This window comes from Microcaecilia unicolor, chromosome 3, assembly GCF_901765095.1.
Source record: "Microcaecilia unicolor chromosome 3, aMicUni1.1, whole genome shotgun sequence".
NCBI lineage: Eukaryota > Metazoa > Chordata > Amphibia > Gymnophiona > Siphonopidae > Microcaecilia > Microcaecilia unicolor.
Window position 1 is genome coordinate 185,246,050 of NC_044033.1, and position 19,498 is coordinate 185,265,547.

Consider the following 19,498-nt stretch of genomic DNA (forward strand, 5'->3'; position numbering starts at 1 on the left):
CCCCCATCCCTGACTCTCTTCTGCGTTTAGATACTGTCCCTTACCTTCTCTGGTGGTTTGCAACCAGTGCTGCCTCTGGAACTACTCTTCTGTTTCCTTCTGACATTGTATGGCTCTCAGACCCATAGTACCCTGTTCTTGCACAGTCCTCACTGAGAGACAAGCCAGAAGCTTAAGACAAGAATCAGTTTACACATATAAACACCATAGTGCTAACCAGGGTGACACTTCTGTAGGACAGCATTTTGCAAGATCAGAGCACTGCGTACGTCTAGTAGCGCTTTAGAAATGATAAGTAGAAGTAGTAGTAAGTAGCACTGCATCAATTATATTATTATGAGAATACTAAAAGGAAATTTTAAAACAATCCAGGAACATAAAACCTTTGAAGTTAAAATGATGAAATATTTTGACACCCTCCAGACAGGACTTTAAAACCTGGGTTTCCCCTTCACATTATAAACCATAAAATTGTACAGCTTTGTCACCCTCTTATCACCCATCCATCTCTCCCTGTCTCTCACCCACCCACTCTTATCTTTCCCTGTGAGACTGTCCTTGGAATGCTTTTATATTTCAATGATTTTTATTGATGAATTATCAAAAATACAAAAAGTAAACCACCAGAGAATACACTGAAACACATAGTCTAGTATACTACCATGGTTAAGCCAAGAGTGAACTAGAACTCATCAATTTTCTTCTCCAAATAGACAAACCTTCCTCCCTAACCCCCCATCCCCCCCCCCCCCCCCCCCCCCGAGAGTTCCAGCGTGTGTAGCTGGGGGAACACTTCAGTCAAAAGCAGGCAGAAAAAAAAAAACGACTGTCAACACTAAGAGAATATTTACTTCAAAGACTATTCAAAATCAAATTTCTTGCTCTTTGTGGAAGAGATTGAATATACACACCACTGGAATGCTTTTATGTTTCACTTATATATTCTGATATTTTACATCATTTGCTCATTTCTGATCTGAAGAAGATATTGCCTTTGAAAGCTAATCAAAAAAGTATCACCTTGTTTTCTTTTATTTCTATTTATTACTTTAATAAATGGACTAACACAGCTACCACACCACTTTATCATAATCTTCATGAAACTGTGAGAGCCGTATGGAAACTGAGGTCCACATTGTTGATATGAAGAGTTATTTTGTAGCTGAACCACATTCCTGCAAATGATTGTCAAGATGAGCACCCCACCCTTGGTAGAGACATCTGTAATGAGGAATAAGTGATGTTGTCAAGGTGTAAAGGGAATGCCTATTGCAGGGTTGGGTTTGTGCATCCACCACTGTAATTTATTTATTTATTTGTTACATTTGTATCCCACATTTTCCCACCTATTTGCAGGCTCAATGTGGCTTACATAGTACCATAAAGGCGTTCGCCAATTCCGGTATAAACAGTTACACAGTGATGTTGTAGTAGAATGAGGTTCATGTGGAACAGACATATTAGGGAATCGTATAGAGGAAGAGTTACGTTATGTCCATTATGTGCTTTGGTTTCGTAGTGTTGCAGGGTTCAGGCATTTAAGTTGGGTTGGTAGGGTATGCCTTTTTGAACAGGTAAGTTTTTAGTGATTTCCGGAAGTTTAGGTGGTTATACGTTGTTTTCACGGCTTCTGGTAATGCGTTCCATAGTTGTGTGCTTATGTAGGAAAAGCTACTTGCATAAGTTGATTTGTATTGAGTCCTTTGCAGCTTGGGTAGTGGAGGTTTATTATTATTATTATTATTATTATTATTATTATTATTGCATTTGTACCCCCCATTATCCCACCTTTTTGCAGGCTCAATGTGGCTTACAGAGTGTTGTTATGATGCAGTCATTACATGATCTTAAGCTGAAAGTAAATGAATTAGATGCAAGGTCATTACAATATTTTACATACATAAGCTGAAAGTAGATGAATTAGATGCAAGGTGCTAGAAAGGTGTTGTGAGAGGCGTTTTTAATGCACCTGAGTGATTTGAGGAATGATTTATTAAGGATTTATTAGATATGTTTGTGTTGATCCGGTTGAATTTCTGATTGGTAGGTCGATGAGGTCTGTCATGTATGGGCCTCGCCGTAGATAATTTTATGAACCAGGGTAATAGCAGGTGAAGTTGAGAAGATGGGTTCAGAATTCCCATTTCACATTCCAACTTTATTTAATATACTGCAAATAAGCACAAAAGGCCTGATATCCCTCAGAAGTGCTGCAATTGGTGCTGACCCTGGATATTCACGCAGGCTGTTTGCAGTGACCGGCATTGAATATCCAGTTTGTTTTGGCTGCTCAGACTTAACCGGCTAAGTGAATATTCAGAGCTGGCTGGTTAAGTTTATAGCGGCCAAAGATAGGACTGCTGTTTAGGCGGTCTGATTTGCTGCTAAACTTAGCCAGCCAGCGCTTGATTATTCACGGATAGTTGGCTATATCGTGTGATACAGCGAGTTAGCTGCTATGCGCTAACCATGACTATTCTGCAGAGATAATTGGCTATCTCCCGCTGAATATTAGCAGTTAGCCAGCTAAATGCTGTTTAACTGGCCAGGAGCCGTACCTGGATGGTTAAATAGCACTGAATATCAGCCAGAAAATATGTAAGTGGTTTACAATTAAAGCAGTAATAAATGGGAAAAGAAAGGAGAATCACATGAGGAGGCCTAAGTTGCAATCCTAGATAGGAGGGTTGGTTGTACAGAGAACACGTAAACATAAGTGAATATTGCTGTCCATGGGGGAATTGTGTTCACCATCACTTTTAAAGTTTTTAGCTGACCTATTCACAGAGGGGAAAAGCACAAGTGAAAAAGTGAACGTTTTCAGGGAGAGCTCTGATCAGAGCTCAATAGGGAGAGAGTTCCATAATATAGGAGCTGTGACAACAAAGAATAATGGAAAGAGGTTGGGATCTTGTGACCTCAACTGAAAGGAGATCCCATCGAGGACACTGCATTTCCAGGGAGCTAGAGGAATGATTGTAATGGTCATTGCCAATGCCTTAGTATCTGGAAGCAAGCTCTGGCAGTTACTTTGGGTGCTGATCATATGGCACAAAATATGGTCCATGAGTATCTGTCATCCAGGAGAAATGCTTCTGATTTGATGGTATCAAATACAGCACCTATGAAAGAAGTGATTTTGTTTGGATAGAGTGGAATTCTGAAAGTATCCCAGAGACTGTAGAAAAGCAATTGTCTTCTCCAGGAGAGTCAAAGCTTATGACTCTGAGCAAGCTACTAGCAGTACATTCTCCAGATAAGGAAAGATGAAAGGGCCTTGCTTGAAGGTGCACCACTGCCCCCATGAGGGAGTTCAAAAACACCCGGGGGGGGGGGGGGGGTCAATGAAAGGCCAAAAGGAAGAACTTTGTATTGGAAATAACTGGGTAAACCTGAGGTGATATTTGTAAGGAGGATGAATTCAATAATGTGTACAGTATATGAATTCTTCAGATCTAGGGTACACCTCCAATCTCCTTTGTTGAGCAGAGGAAGAATGGAGGGTATGGTGGTCATTTTGATCTTCTGTTTGAGAAGGCAGTGGTTGAAATCTTTGAGGCCAAGAATAGAACATAAGCCTCCTGTTTTGTTTTTGTTTTGTGTTGTTTGAAGTGAAGAAATATCTGGAGTAGAATCCTCGATTCTTCTCTTTGTAGCAGGACGTGTTCTATGGCAGTTCTATAACAAATTTACTTGGTTGAGAGGAGGTTTGGTTGAAAGAGGTTGATCTGGAGGATGCCTGATGAATCTGAAACAATAACCTTTCCTGATAATGGAAGGTACTTAAGCATCTGAGGTGATGATCTGCAGAGCTGACAGAAAAAGTTGAACTCTGCCTTCCAGATCGGGACAGGAAGTGGAGAGGTTAGTGAAAAAGAGTGCTGTTGCTTTGGTTGAGAAAGAGTCACTTGCATAAGCTGAGCCCTCTCTCGTTGCTTCACTTTAGGGTTAACTATACATTGAGCCTGCTGAGACTGTATCTGATAACATAGGAGCCGACTCTGTGGGTGCTTGAGCACCCCCAATCTTGAGAAAATTCCTTCTATATATCCAGGAAGGGGTTATTTCCATTGGGCTTAGCACCCCCAATAATTCTGAAAAGTTGGCTCCTATGTCTGATAATAGGATCTCTTGTGGCAGGAATAGGTTGCACTGCTGAGAGATGTCAAAGCATGGAACAACAGTCTTAATCATGCCCACTGTTTCTTTCATTTTCTGTCCAAAGAGTGAGTCTCCTGTGCAAGGAGCATCAGCCAACTTGGAGTGTACATTTTCCCACAAGTTAGTCGCTTGTAACCATGCTAGTAGTCCAAACTTTAATTGGCAAACAGGAGCCAAGGTTTTGAAGGTATCTTAAGCTGTTTTTATAGGGTGTGTACTATATTCATTAGCCTCTGCTAGAATGGAAGCTAACTGCTCCTGAGGTTGTGTACAAAGAGCAAGGAACCTGCACATTATGGAAGATTGTATGCATGCACTGAATCATACAGAGCTGGTAAGCAGCTATTCTTGCAGACAGCGGATCTTCTTGAAACATTTTCTTCCCATAAGTGTTGCCATACTGTGATAGACCAAAGGTCAATGAAGCCCAGTATTTTTGTTTCCAACAGTGGCCAATCCAGGCGAGATCCCAGAACTGTAAAACAGACTTTATGCTGCGTATCCTAGAAATTATCAATGGAATTTCCCAAGTCCATCTTAATAATGGCTTATGGACTTTTCTTTTAGGAAGTTAGCCAAACCTTTTTTTTAAACCCTGCTAAGCTAATTGCTTTTAAAACATTCTCTGGCAATGAATTCCAGAGTTATTTACATGTTGAGTGAAGAAATATTTTCTCTGATTTGTTTTAAATTTACTACTTAGTAGCTTCATTGCGTGCCCCCTAGTCCTTGTATTTTTGGAAAGACTAAACAAGCGATTCATGTCTAGCTGTTTCACTCCACTCATTATTTTATAGACCTCAATCATATCTCCCCTCAGCCGTCTCTTCTCCATGCTGAAGAGTTCTAGCCTAGTGGTTAGTGCAGCTGACTTTGATCCTGAGGAACTGGGTTCAATTCCCACTATAGCTCCTTGTGACTCTGGACAAGTCACTTAACTCTCCATTGCCCCACATACAAAATAAGTGCCTATATATAATATGCAAGCTGCTTTGATTGTAACCACAAAAAGCAGTGTATCAAGTCCCATTCCCTTTCCCTTTCATTGCGTGCCCCCTAGTCCTTGTATTTTTGGAAAGAGTAAATGAGCGATTTAAGGCTACCTGTTCCACTCCACTCATTATTTTATACATCTCTATGATATCTCCCCTCAGCCATCTAGTGGTTAGTGTAGTGGGCTTTGATCCTGGTGAACTGGGTTTGGTTCCTACTGCAGCTCCTTGTGACGCTGGGCAAGTCACTTAACCCTCCATTGCCCCAGGTATAAAATAAATACCTGTATATAATATATAAACCGCTTTGATTGTAACCACAGAAAGTCTCATCCCCTTTCCCTTGCCGCTTCAGCCTTTCCTTATAGAGATATCATCCCGTCTCCTTAGGGTTACCATATGTCCGGATTTACCCGGACATGTCCTCTTTTTGAGGATGTGTCCAGGCAACCGGGCGGGTTTTGCCAATCTACCCGTGTGTCCGGATTTCTGGACAAACGGACGGACGGGCAGGCAGGCCGTCCTATGCTAGCCTCCCGGCCCTCCCCTCCCCTTCCCTTACTGCTTTACTGCCCTGGTGGTCTAGTGACCTCTTCCGCCTTCGGGGCACCGAGAGTTGACGTGAACTTGCGAGACTTCAACTCTCGGTGGTCATTTTGAATCGGTGCCGAGATCAGCAACAGGATGCAGGGCAGCGCTCCGGGCAGCAAAGAGGGGGCTCTTTCCTGACCCGAAGAGGTCACTAGACTACCAGGGCAGTAGAGTAAGGTAAGGGAAGGGGGAGACGGGGAGGGGGGGCTGACGGGGTGTGTGACAGGGGGCGGTGCGAGGGTGTGAAAGGGGGCGGAGCGAGGGTGTGAAAAGGGGCATGTGGGGTGTGAAAGGGGCGGGTGTGGTGGGATGGGGCATGTGTCCTCTTTTTTGGGGGGGGGACCAAATATGGTAACCCTACATCTCCTTTATAATTTTCTTTGCTTTTCTATATGCTTTATTAGCGGCTGCTGCACACTGAGCAGAGGGTTTCAACATACCATCAACAATGACATCTAGATCCTTTTCCTGGGCGGTGACTTGTAATTTGGAACCTTGCATCAAATAGAGTCTTTTCCCAGAGGAGTACTAGTAAAATCCTTACATTTTTTTAGCTTTGCACATAGCTACTTCTGCTACCATTGATGAGTGCAATAGTTGTACTTTATTAAAGACAGGAGATGGTTGGACTTTATTATTTTCATTAATGTTTTTTAAGCAAGGTGAATGGACAGTGTATGCTGCCAGATATGGAACTGCTGGTCTTTGAGTATACATGCACAGGTACAGCCACTGTTGTCTTAGGGATCTCTAGGTACAGCATTTGAGAAGGCCACATACATATGATCTGTGTTCTGTTTCCTGATGAAAGAAAGGAACTTCTTTATCCAGCTTACTAACAAACTTTGGATATGTAATGTCTTCGTACACCGACTCATTCCTCAGTAGTGGTGATAAAGGATCAGATGGAATTCTTCACTTTCCATATCAGAAGAATTCCAGGGGCCCTCCACACTGGACTGGAGTCCAGAGAAGATGAAGAGAATGAGACGTTCTGAGTCTGAAGACAAGAGACAGTCGGATCACAATAGGTTGCTCTCTGCACAGGAGTTGAACCGGAGGAATGGAAAAGCTCAATGGGTCACGTTGGAGGAAAAGCTTCAGATGCATTTTTCAAGTAGCCCTTCACAAAGTCTGTTGACAACATTTATGGAAAAGAGTGGGTATCTGAAGAGGTATGGAAGAGGAAGATTCATCTGTGATCAGTACTGGTGTAGTAGATATAGGCCATTATGCAGAGGATTGGGCAGTAGTAGAACATATTGAGAAGTTTCATGGAAGATGTACTGGTACTATGCTAATGTTCCTACACAGGAAGTATATCTGAATGCTGCCTTTTATTGGTAGGAGACTCTGTGATAGCCTACTTGCACTTTAGCTGGAGTTCATGCAAGAAGCCTCTGCTCAGGCTCTGCACCCCAGGAGTGGCTGCACTATGACCCTAGATACCTCATGGGTCTCTACCTTTTTAAGTGACCGGACTCTTAAGGCCAGTGTGCTTAGAGGTTGATGGTTTCTGCATGGAATATTCTTGCCTAATTTACTCAGGGGTAGACAGTTTCTGCAGATTTGTTTGTGAGATTTTTCAAGGAGTATGGTTTTTTTTCCGGCATCTAAATTCTCAGGCGACTTAAGATGGTCTGTTCTTGCTCTTGGTGACATTTGAACACAGTGCTTACTGTCTTTCTAGTCATGGTCAAGACCGAAGCTCAACAGTCATTTTGGTATGTGTTCAAGCATTGGTGCCAGCTCTGTGGATGCTTGAGCACCCCCAATATTGACCAAATATCTTCACTTTGTCCAAGAAGGGTTAATCTGAGATGGGTTTGCACACCTGTTCATTCTGAAAAGTTGGCTCCTATGTGTTCAAGTTCTGAATTTTTCTGCCACATTTCAGGCACTGGCGAAATACTTGGGTGACATGTCTTGAATAAAGAAAGAATGCAAATATGATGATAAATAGCATCAAAAATCAAAACAGCAGGAGAACTTTGTTTTGTATCCATTCAGCTGAGCAGAAAAAAAAGACAAAATTTTAGCAGCTGAGGAGACCACTGCATACAGCGAGGGCCACATGACATTCCATCCCAATGTTGTCAGATGATGTCACCCACATGTGTGCCTCAGTGCTGCATGTTGACGGAAAATGTGTGTACCAAACTGCTTAAAGCTGGTGATGTGTAGGTCTTACTAGATCCTCTATCATGACATAAACATGTCTGTCTGTTTTGTTTTTGTTTTGTCATTGAAAACTTTATTGAAACCATTTGTAAATCCCACTGAAATTATTTTCCTCAACATATAGTTTTATCATCCATTTCACTACATTGAGTTTCAATGTCCACCTCTTTTCTATAATTGTATCACATATCAGTATCAAAGTTGAAGCAGGCTAAATGAGATAGAACTTAGTAAGTACAATATCGGTGCTATGCTATTAGTTCCTGCTTCCTAGATCCCTACCCTCTAGCAAATCACATAGTACTACTACTACTATAAATCATTTCTAAGCGCTACCAGTCATACGCAGCGCTTCACAATTGAACATGAAGAAAAAGACAGTCCCTGCTCAAAGAGCTTTATACAGAATTAATATAGAATTGGCAAGGGAAAACAGTTTCCAATGTTATCCATTCGCTTCTCCACCCTCGAAAAGTCTGATCTTATCTCAGGTTTTGTATTTAAGTGTTTGCTGAAGCTTCATGTAATCTCCCATATCTTCTATGAGCCTGTACTTAATGGCTAAAAGCAAGCCGCTGCAGGCTTTCTGCTCCTTCATCGTTCCAATTTACTAATTCTTCGGGTGCCTGATCACAGTTTTCATGGTCTTCTAATTTCTCTTAGGTAAGCGTTTTGCAATTGGGAGGTCAGAGTCCCCTGGGCCTCGCACCAATCCTCAAACTCACCAATCCTCCCCTCCATCTCTGTCACTTGCTTTAGCACCAGTTCAGAGGTTTTTTTCTTTGAATCTCCCCAACATTGTTTTAAGGATTTCAGTTGTAGGACTGCAGTTTTCCCTTAGGAGAGCCACAAGCCTGACTTCGTCATCCATCGCACTTTCCTCTGCTATGTCAGCTTCCTCTGCATCTGATGATGGTGGAGATTCAGAAGCTGACATGGTCCTGGCCAAGTTTGCTGCTTTCTCAGCCACAGGCGTAGTTTGACTGTTTCATTTGGGGGGGGGGGGGCAAAGGAAGGAGCAGAGCATATTAGTATATTCATTTGCATATATGTATATGCAAATTATGCTAATATGGAGAAAGGAAGGAAGGGAGCAAGAGCTGGCATTTTTGGGGGGGAATAACCATAATGAATATGTATGAGATACCTCATACATATACATTATGGTTATTCCCAAAAAAGCCAGCTCTTTCTCCCTTCCTTCCTCCTTACCCAGCACTCCCTCTTCCTCTCCAGTAGTATTTTCCCACCCCCTTTCCCATACCACAGATACACATTTCCAAAAACTGACATATTCCAATTAATAAATTCCGAATAAAATACTTTTTTCTACCTTTGTTGTCTGATCATTTCGTTTTTCTATTCGCTTTGGTCCCAGTGTCTTCTGTTTTATGCAGTGTCTTCTTTCCAGTAGGCTTCCCTCTGCTCCCCACCCCTCCCAGGACCCAGTCCCATCCATCTCCTGCTCCTTCCCTCTGCTCACCTCCTCTCCCAGTCCCATCCATGTCCTGCTCCTTCCCTCTGCTCACCTCCTCTCCCAGTCCCATCCATTTCCTGCTCCTTCCCTCTGCTCACCTCCTTTCCCAGTCCAATCCATCTCCTGGTCCTTCCCTCTGCTCCCAACCCTCCCAGTCCCATCCATCTCTTGCTCCTTCCCTCTGCTCCCCACCCCTCCCAGTTCCATCCATCTTCCCTCTGCTCCCCACCCCTCCCAGTCCCATTCATCTTCTGCTCCTTCCCTCTGCTGTGCCTGACGTCTCCCAATCCCATCCATCTCCTGGTCCATCCCTCTGCTCCCCACCCCTCCCAGTCCCATCCATCTCTTGCTCCTTCCCTCTGCTCCCCACCCCTCCCATTCCCATCCATCTTCCATCTGCTCCCCACCCCTCCCAGTTCCATCCATCTTCCCTCTGCTGCCCCCCCCCCCCCCCGCGAGGTCCAGGGTCGTGGACTCTGTTTACCCCCTCTCTTCCTTCCTCCCTCCGGTGCAGGCAGCAGTCTTCTTCAACCTTTCTGTGCTCCTGGCAGTGGTAGCGACGTACACGCTGCCTTCGGGCTGCCCCGGAAGCCTTCTCTTCAAGTTCCTGTTCCCACCTATGCGGGAACAGGAACTTGAAGAGAAGGCTTTGGGGCAGAGCCGAAGGCAGCGTGTATACGTTGCTACCGCTGCCAGGAGCACAGAAAGGCTAAAGAAGACTGCTGCCTGTGCTGGAGGGAGGAAGAGAGGAGGTAGCAGACACGCTCGTCTCTGTCTGTGTCCTGCCTTCCTCTGATGTCATTTCCTTTGGACGGGACGCTGAGAGGGCAGGGAAGCGAAGGAGACAAGCGTGCATGCTTGTTTTTTTTTTTTGCAGGCGCCAGTCGTCGTCGTCGTTTGGGGGGCCCCCCCTCGCCCCCCCCCCAGTCTACGCCCATGTTCTCAGCATAAATTTATTTGTTTTTGCTGCTTTGCCTTTCATCACCTAGCTGCTAGTCATCATGTAAGGTTTTCCAGAGGGAGGCAAATATACCAAAAATTCAGAGGAAGGGGGTACCCATCCAGAGAGCCACACGATCCTGCTGCTACTCTCATGCTACTCTTAACCAGAAGTCTACCACACATTTTTGTTCATGTAGGTGGCATAAGGACCAGTGGCATAAGGACTGATTTTTGGAGGGGTCTGAGGTTAACATGCATCTTAACAGTTCTGTCACTGGCCTATGCTGCTGCTGCTGACTGGGTGGGTTTGACTCCAAAGTGGTAGAGGCATGGCCCCCCCTTGGCTATGCCCCTGCTTTGGACTTGAAAAGGTTTGGAAATGTTGCCCCGCAGCTTAATTCAGTCACCAGAACTCTTAGTAACACGCAGTGGCGTACCAAGGGGGGGCGGTGGGGGCGGTCTGCCCCGGGTGCACGCCGCTGGGGGGTGCCGCGGTGCGCGCCTGCTGCGAGAGTTCGCTAACTTCTCTCGTTCGCCGCAGCTCCCTCTGCCCCGAAACAGGTTACTTCCTGTTCCGGGGCAGAGGGAGCTGCAGTGAATGAGCAAAGTTAGTAAACTCGCAGCAGGCGCGCGCTGCGGCACCCCCCCCTGCGGCATGCACCCGGGGGGGGGGCTTTCGCTGGGGGGGGGATCCACGCTGCATCGGGGGGGGCGCCGCCCCGGGTGTCCGCCCCCCTAGGAACGCCACTGGTAACACGGTCTTTCTCTGCTATCCTTTACTAGCATGGTTCATGGAGTCTGCCCAGAAAGTTTGTTGAGGTTGTACCTGCAGTGCAGTACAGAGCAGGTTACCTTCCTCATGCTTATGTTGAAGGTTACTTTTCTCATGTTTGTGCTGAAGGTTACTTTCTTCATGCTTGTGTTGAAGGTCACTTTTCTCATCAGGGCCGCCAAGGGGGGGGGGGAGCAAAATTCCCCAGGCCTGGGCCTTCAAGGGGGGCCCGGTGCCAGGGTCTCTCTTTCTTTCCTGCTCCTGATGGGACCTGGGTGATGGCATCCCGAGAGGAGCAGGAGAGAGAAAACTCCGTTGCTGGGTGCTGTGGGACCCCTTGGAGGCTGAGGAGGACCCAGAGGAGAATCGAGTATGTGAGATGTGAGAGAAAAAGCAGCCGCAGGGGCAGGCAATGCGGCAGAGGAAAGAGTAGCGCTGAAGGAAGACCTCTTCTGCCTGCGGGGCCCCAGGATCCCTGCCAGCCAAGATATTTGCAGTTCCAGCAGGTGGGCGGTGGCAGCAGCAGCGGTGATCATGGGGGGCAGCAACAGCGGTGATCCTGGGGGGGGGGGGGGGGCAGCCCTGCCCTGCCCTGCCCTGCCCTGCCCTGGGCCTGGCTCAGTCTCTCTGCGACCCTGTTTCTCATGCTTGTGCTGTTGGAGTTGTATCTGCCACACGGCTTATGGACTCTTGCTGTTCTGTGCTAGTGAGGTTATTAACACTACTGATTCCTTGCGCATTGTGGTCTGCCGGTGAGAAGTGGTGATGAGACACTTGTATTTGTCTTACCAGCCGGGTCTCTTTTACCTCAGGAGTAACACTGTGGGAGATGATGACATTTGGTGTGGAGCCATACGCAGGCATCCTTCTCTCAGAAATACCAGACCTGCTGGAGAAAGGGGAGCGCCTGTCTCAGCCCCAGATCTGCACTATCGATGTGTACATGGTGATGGTGAAATGTGAGTCTCACCTCTGCTAAAGCACGGGTACCTGGCATATAACAGCAATATGCTGGCACAGTCTATTCCGCCAGGTGAAACTGACAGTGGGTTTTCTTCTGCTCTTTGCAGGCTGGATGATTGATGAGAATATTCGGCCAACATTTAAGGAGCTGGCAAATGAGTTCACCCGCATGGCCCGGGACCCCTCACGCTACCTGGTAGTGAAGGTGAGTGCTTGGTACATTAATTTATGGGGGGGGGGGGGGGGGTAGAGAGAGAGAGAGATGCAGAAACAGTGTGTTATCCAGAGTAAGATATCATATAATCCCATCAGCATGCAGAGGGACGTGCTCTGTGTCCGTGGTTGGGTGAGTGGGGGTTGAAGACGAGGATATCCAGGCTAAAGCTTGGTAAGGATCCTAGTCTTGTTTATAAATTATTGGGGGAAAAAACAGAAGAGTAGGGCGTCTGATGACTCTTCCAACACAAAACGAAGAAGGCATAAAACCCAAAAAAGTAAAAAAAATTATTGTGATATGAACATCTCTGAGACTTGACATGGTGCCGTGTTTCGGTGTTGCTGCCTGTGTCAGGAGTCTGAAAAAGTGTGCCTTGAAATTTGCCTGAAAACAGACAGGGGGCCAAAAAGGCTCCGAGTGTGTGAAGTCAGAAGAAGGCACCTTTCAGAGAGTGGTCTTTGAACACAAACGCTGTGTAGCAAGTATTTGTGTTGGAAGAGTCATCAGACACCCTACTCTCCTGTGGGGTTTTTTTTCTGTGACTTTTTCATAGTGGTGTCTTTGTTCCTCCACCTTGGTGGCCTGCCCTATAAATTACTGGGTTAATATGCTTTTTAAATGCCAGCTACTGCGGCTGAATTAAATCCAGATATTTGGTGTCATTATGCAGATAGCAGCTGGTACCGAACATTCAGATTCTGTGGTGACTAGCAATACCGAGACTGCTATCCGAATAACAAACTGGATAAAGTTAGGACAGCCTTTTTGCTAGTCTTTATCCAGAGAGTTATCTGGTTAGCGGACTGAATATTGCCACTAACCAGATAATGCCTCGCTCTATGCTCCGCCTCACCCCAGCACTCTCTCAACAGTGCCGAGGCAGTCTGTAAGGATATTCCAATAGTACTGCTGAATGTTTGGGGATGAGCCTCCGACTAAGCCATTTATCCACACAGAGGGAGATTCTTGTTTATTTATTTATTTATTTGTTGCATTTGTAGCCCACATTTTCCCACCTATTTGCAGGCTCAATGTGGCTTTACATAGTGCCGTAGAGGCGTTTGCCAGTACGGTTGTTAGCAGATACAAAGTTATATTGTGGTCAGATGAGGTGGGGTTCTATATATGGGATTCTGTATATGATGCCTAAAAAATCAGCATGGAAATCAATCCTGACTAAGGTATTCTATAAGTGGCGCCTAGATTTAGGCACGGTATATACAATACACTTAGTTGATCTATCAGCGCCCAAATCTATGCGCCTCCATTTACACGAATGAAAACGTGTAAATCCTGACTCGTAGATTTAGGCGTACTGGGCCATATTCTATAACTACACGCATAAATTTCAGAATGCCCACGTAACCCCATTTCCCCGCCCATAACCATGCCCCTTTTTGCCTGTGCGTGTTAGAATTTAGGCACACTGCATTACAGAATTGTGCACATAAAATTCTAATTATTGCCAATTAGTGCTCATTATTGCTTGTTAAGAGCTATTATTGGTGCTGATTAGTTTGTTAAACCAATTAAGTTATGCACATTGTTATAGAATACACTTGAATTTTCGGCGCGGATCTCTAGGCGCGCTATATAGAATCAGGGGAGATAATGGCTGCCAGATCAATGGTTTGAATATTGACCAGTCTAAAGTTCAATGTTTATTTTCCAGCTAATTGAGGGTACAAATAATCAACATTTAAGGTACCTTTAGAGTGACATCAAGTATGTACATTTGTGCCACTTATGAAGGATTAGCGCAGAAAAAGTACAAAAACTGAGTGGAGTTACAAGAGAAACCAGGGAAGGGGTGAGAGAGTACAAGGGGAAGAGGTGTTTTCCTGGTGTTTATCCAGTAAACACCTATTTTAATTTTTTTTGCCCTGGGTGGTGTTTTATCTGTATTTATCAATTAAAACCGAAAATCAGAAGCCATAGATACTGTTGCGCTATGTCTGCTCATGGTCCCAGTAATGCACTTCCATCTCTCAACTGTCTCCAGAGGAACAGCAGCTACATCAGTGGGCCCTTGCTAGGAGAACAGCCTACTCTGGGTGAAAAGGAGCTGGAGGAGGAAGATACACTGGAGCTGGAGGAGGAGGAGGAGGTGGAGGAGCTGAACTCACCATTGAATACTTCTCTGAACCTTGTGGCTTCTCAGCAGAAAATCAGCTACTCCAAGGTGAGAGGAGAGAATTGGGTGTTAGGAGAGATGGGACTGGAGTATGGCGTTCCTTTGAGATCCTGGGTTGGACACTTGTTTGTAGGCAGAAGTGTGGAGTGAAAGACTTTTTCTTTCACCATGCCACTGGATGTGGTGATAGTAGGAAGGCAGTAGGGATGTGTGCATGCGTACTTCCCATCTGTGTGTTGCATGCGGAAGGCAGGCCATAGAAATGCAGGGAGCAGTAGATTCATGACTGAGTCCTGGAAATTAAATTTTGAAAATCTACTTTCTGATTTCAGAGTCAGAGCCTGCACAGTCCCACCGGAGGATATATCCCGATGAACCAGACCCCTCTCAGTGGGAGTCGCCAGGTACCTATCATTATACAAACCAAAAACATAATACACATTTGTCTAATCAACTGACAGGGTAAAAAGGAGATGTTTGTCCTAGTAAATTTCTGGCATTTGCTAGAGGTAGGCCTGGGGGTCTTCTGTTTGGGGTAGGTCGAGAGGGTAGAGTCATGGTGGTGGGAGGGACTTCTATGGTTGGGGGAGTCCGGAAAGCGGGAAGGTTGGTCATGGTGGTGGGGGACATGACATGAGGGTGGCTAATGTTTATGAGGTGGGGGGGTGAGGGGAAAACATGGACTCCTACAGGCCGGTACTCAGAAGCTATGTGAGTGCCGGCTGTTAATTCAGTGCTGGCACCCGCATGGCTAAGTGGGCATAGTTAGCACTGGTTTTTGTGCAGTCCTGCCTGCCCCGCTTAGCTAAGTGGGCACTGACACTGAATATTGCCAGCACCCACATAACTGCTGACTTCACCCCGTAACACCGTCTCCTGTCTGGTTTCAAGATGGCCGGTTAGTGCCAGTATTTAGCGGCACTGCCCAGTTTAATGCTGCTGATTATCGGTGGCTAGCACACTGGCGTAATTTAAGTGGGCAGGAGCCTCTCCTTCCTGCTTAAATTGCTTTGAATGTAGAGTTCAGCTGGGCACCCTCTTGTCACCTAAAAATAGTTGCCCCCTTATAGAATTGCCCTTAATAAGCATCTTTGAGTCCTGGGCACGAAGGAAGCTAATCAATGGATGCTGTGATACTAGAGTATCAAAAGATAGAGAGGTTATATGCATGCTTTGTGGGAGAAGAGAGCCCTTTTCTCACGGTTTGCTGGATGCCATTATTACTTTGATGCACAAGAAGGGGAAGAGTAGAACGGACTGTGGTTTCTATTGAACTATCTCCCTGATTAATTCTGACATTAAAATGTTTACTAAGCTTCTACAGCTCATATTGGAACAGATGTTACTTGACGTGGTATAGTCACATCAGATTGGCCTTGTAAGGGCAGATCTACAACTTATATTTGGAAATTGCTTATATTCTCCACTTGGCTGATCTTGTGGAGGGTAATATAATAGGCCTCTTATGTATGAAGGCCAAGTAGGTGCCTATTTCTAGCTTATTTTATGAAAAGCAACCAAACCACAGAAGTGGAAGGAACAACAATGTCCCATGAAAAGTCACAGGAACAGGAGAAGAGTGGGAACAGAATCAGGCTCTTAAAAAAAAAATAGACCAAAGACGTCCAACGTAGATATAAAATTTATTAAAGGGTGACTCAACACTGTACCATGTTTCGGGACTGAAAGTACCTTCTTCAGGAGTCTTGGTAAATGTGTCTGACAATCTTAATTAATAATTTCTCCAGAAATAGACCTTTAAAGAAACATTGTGGTCTTTAAAAAACCTTTATTGGGTGTAGAGAAAAATATTGGTAATGGTATCACTTCTAGGATCCACTGTGCCTGTGTAAAATTGAAGGACAATGCAGCAGAAATCCTACATAGATTGAAGCCATGGATATTTACATCTGCTCGTGTGTAAATCGTGACTCCGCCCCTGAACACACCTACATGTCAGTCACATAGAAGTATGCAACGTTTGACCCTGTGCATACTTTTACATGCATAACCCCTGAGCTAATTTTATTAAAGCTGTTTTACACAAGGAAAAAGATGTTTACATGCAGAAATATCCTCTATGCAGTTACCCCTACTGTGGCCTTGCATGTAGATAAACAGGCACCTTTATTACCTGTGTAAGGCAACTTTTTGGAATCTTCACATTGGCACCCTGTTATAAAATCATGCAAACCCTGAGATTTCTGGCTTTGCATTTCACAAGGAGTTGCTCAAGATATCTTTGTGCATGAATGATGTGTTGCTGAATTTAATGAGGCTGGGCAGGTTTTGCTGCTCAACTGCTCTGCCTCACTGCGGAAGTACAATGATGAAGGGCCCTGGCATCACATTCATTGTAGTAAGTCTGAATTATTACCTGCTGGGCCTAGGTTTCTGCTCAATGATGACTGCTTGTCCAATTTTAAATTGGTGCGGGCAGACTCTGTGTATTTAGGTGTCACAGCTGGCCCTAATTTATTGGAATTATTTAAGGTTAATTTTTACTCAGTGATTCATACATTTAAACAGGATTTGAATGACTGAATTGAACTGGTGGTATCCTGAGCCAGGATAATTAATATCCTCAAACTGAATATTCTTTATTTATCCCAGCATGTCTCTTGCGAAATACCCACGCAAACATTTGCAGAGCTTAACAGTGCAATGTCTAGTTTTGTGTGGTAGGGGCCCAGGATTAGTAAAACAGAGCTTAACAATTATCAGACTATCTTGCTCTTCATGATATTTTGCATGATTCTCAATCATGCTTTAGGAAGGGATATAGAACGGAGACGGTTTTAGCCATGTTGACATCGGAGATTAGGCAATTTATCAGTATGGGCAAGAAGGTGCTTCTGATGCAATATGATCTTTCATGTGCTTTTGATGTGGTGGATCATTTTGTTTTGATATCCATTTTGGATTACTATGAAGGAAGGAGGTTCTGTTCTTAAATGGTTTACGTGGTTTTGACTAATAGGAGCTATAGGGTGAGAAAATAGGGTCTGTTTCTGTGAAATGGAGTTCGGGTTCTAGAGTTCCTCAAGGTTTGCCCTTATCCCCTATTCTTTTTAACTTAATTGTGGCACCTTTGGGTAGGAAGCTGACTAATCTGGGTTTTAACATTCTAACATGTGCTGATGATATTTCAGATTTTCTTCTTTTTGAAGGACAATTATTGAATGTGCTTCCTATTGCTTCTCAGGTGATTGATGAAATAGAAGGATGGGCAACTACCTTCAAGTTTAAAATGAATAGGGATAAAACAAAATTCATATTGTTTGGGAATAAATATATAAGTACATAACATAAGTATTGCCATACTGGGACAGACCGAAGATCCATCAAGCCCAGCATCCTGCTTCCAATAGTGGCCAATCCAGGTTCCAAGTACCCAGCAAGATCCCAAAAAAGTACAATACATTTTATGCTGCTTATCCCAGAAATAAGCAGTGGGTTTTCCCCAAGTCCATTTTAATAATGGTCTATGGATTTTTCCTTTAGGAAGCCATCCAAACCTTTGTTAAACCCTGCCAAGCTAACTGCTTTTACTACATTCTCTGGCAACGAATTCCAGAGTTTAATTACACATTGAGTGAAGAAAAATTTTCTCCAATTTGTTTTAAATGTACTACTTTGTAGCTTTATCGCGTTCCCCCTAGGGCTAGTATTTTTGGAAAGAGTAAACAAGTGATTCACGTCTACCCATTTCACTCCATTCAGTATTTTATAGACCTCTATCATATCTCCCCTTAACCGTCTTTTCTTCAAGCTGACAAGCCCTAGCCGCTTCAGCCTTTCCTCATAGGGAAATCTTCCCATCCCCTTTATCATTTTCGTCACCCTTCTCTGTACCTTTTCTAATTCCACTATATCTTTTTTGAGATGCGGTGACCAGAACTGAACACAATGTTCAAGGTGTTGTTGCACCATGAAGCAGGGGTGTAGCTAGGTGGGAGCATTGGCCCCCACAGATTTAGCCCTGGTCCCCTCTACTTTAGACCCCCCCCCTGTCGCCGACCCTCCCCTGCCACTTTCGACCCCCCCCCCTGCTGCCAACCCTTCTCTGCTACCGCTGCCGGGTATCTTTGCTGGTGGGGGTCTCCAACCCCCCCAGCCGAAGTCTTCTTCAGTGCCAGTCTCCGGCGTGTTCGCTGATCTGTTTCTGTGAGTCCTGACGTCCTGTGTACACATGTGGGGGGGTGGGGGGGTTGGCGGCGGGGGTGTGTGTGAAAATGGCACGGGGGGATTGGCAGCGGGCTAAACTGTGCCTCCCCCACCTCGGGCTCTGGACCCCCTTCCTGCCGAGGTCTGGCTACACCCCTGCCATGGAGTGATTATAATGTCCTCATTTTTATTTTCCATTCCTTTTCTAATAATACCTAACATTCTATTTGCTTTCTTAGCTGCCGCCACACACTGAGAAGAGGGTTTCAACGTATCAACGATGATGCCTAGATCCCTTTCCTGGTCGGTGACTCCTAACATGGAACCTTGCATTACTTAGTTGTAATTCGGGTTCGTCTTTCCCATATGCATCACTTTGCGCTTGTTTCCATTAAATGTTATCTGCCATTTAGATGCCCAGTCTTCCAGTCTCGTAAGGGCCTCTTGTAATTTTTCACAAGCCTCTCACGATTTAACAACTTTGAATAACTTCATGTCGTCAGCAAATTTAATTACCTCACTAGTTAATATGGGAAATGAGGTCAGCTTATGTATTGACAACGTTAACTTCCTATTGGAGTCCTCCCTGGTTTTTGATAAATGTCTTTCATTTGAAGAACAAGTACAGTCTGTAGCTAATAAGGTATTTAAAGTATTGTGGAAACTATGTTGCATTAGGTCTAGTTTTTTTATTCTTGAAGAGTTTAGATTGATTGCGCAAGGCAAGCCATGGTATTGTCGCATATTGACTATTGTAATATAATTTACAGTGGATGTAAGGGCGTATTGATTAAAAAACTCAAACTCTACACTCTGACACCCGTTGCGAGAAGCAAGATATTGAACTGTTAACAGAACCAGTAGTGGGAAAGAGTTGAGAGTGGGGATAGAGAGGGGGGGG

General features: G+C 44.7%; 1 protein-coding gene across 3 annotated transcripts in view; it reads left to right on the forward strand.

The window, feature by feature from the left end:
• The window catches only part of ERBB3 (erb-b2 receptor tyrosine kinase 3), a 164,978-nt gene that overhangs the window by 127,272 nt on the left and 18,208 nt on the right, over positions 1-19,498 (forward strand). For all 3 annotated transcript variants that reach the window (XM_030196749.1, XM_030196750.1, XM_030196751.1), the window contains exons 23-26: positions 11,929-12,075; positions 12,187-12,284; positions 14,299-14,478; positions 14,763-14,834. In XM_030196749.1, coding sequence (XP_030052609.1) covers positions 11,929-12,075; positions 12,187-12,284; positions 14,299-14,478; positions 14,763-14,834 — 497 coding nt within the window. The remainder of the gene's footprint in view (positions 1-11,928; positions 12,076-12,186; positions 12,285-14,298; positions 14,479-14,762; positions 14,835-19,498) is intronic.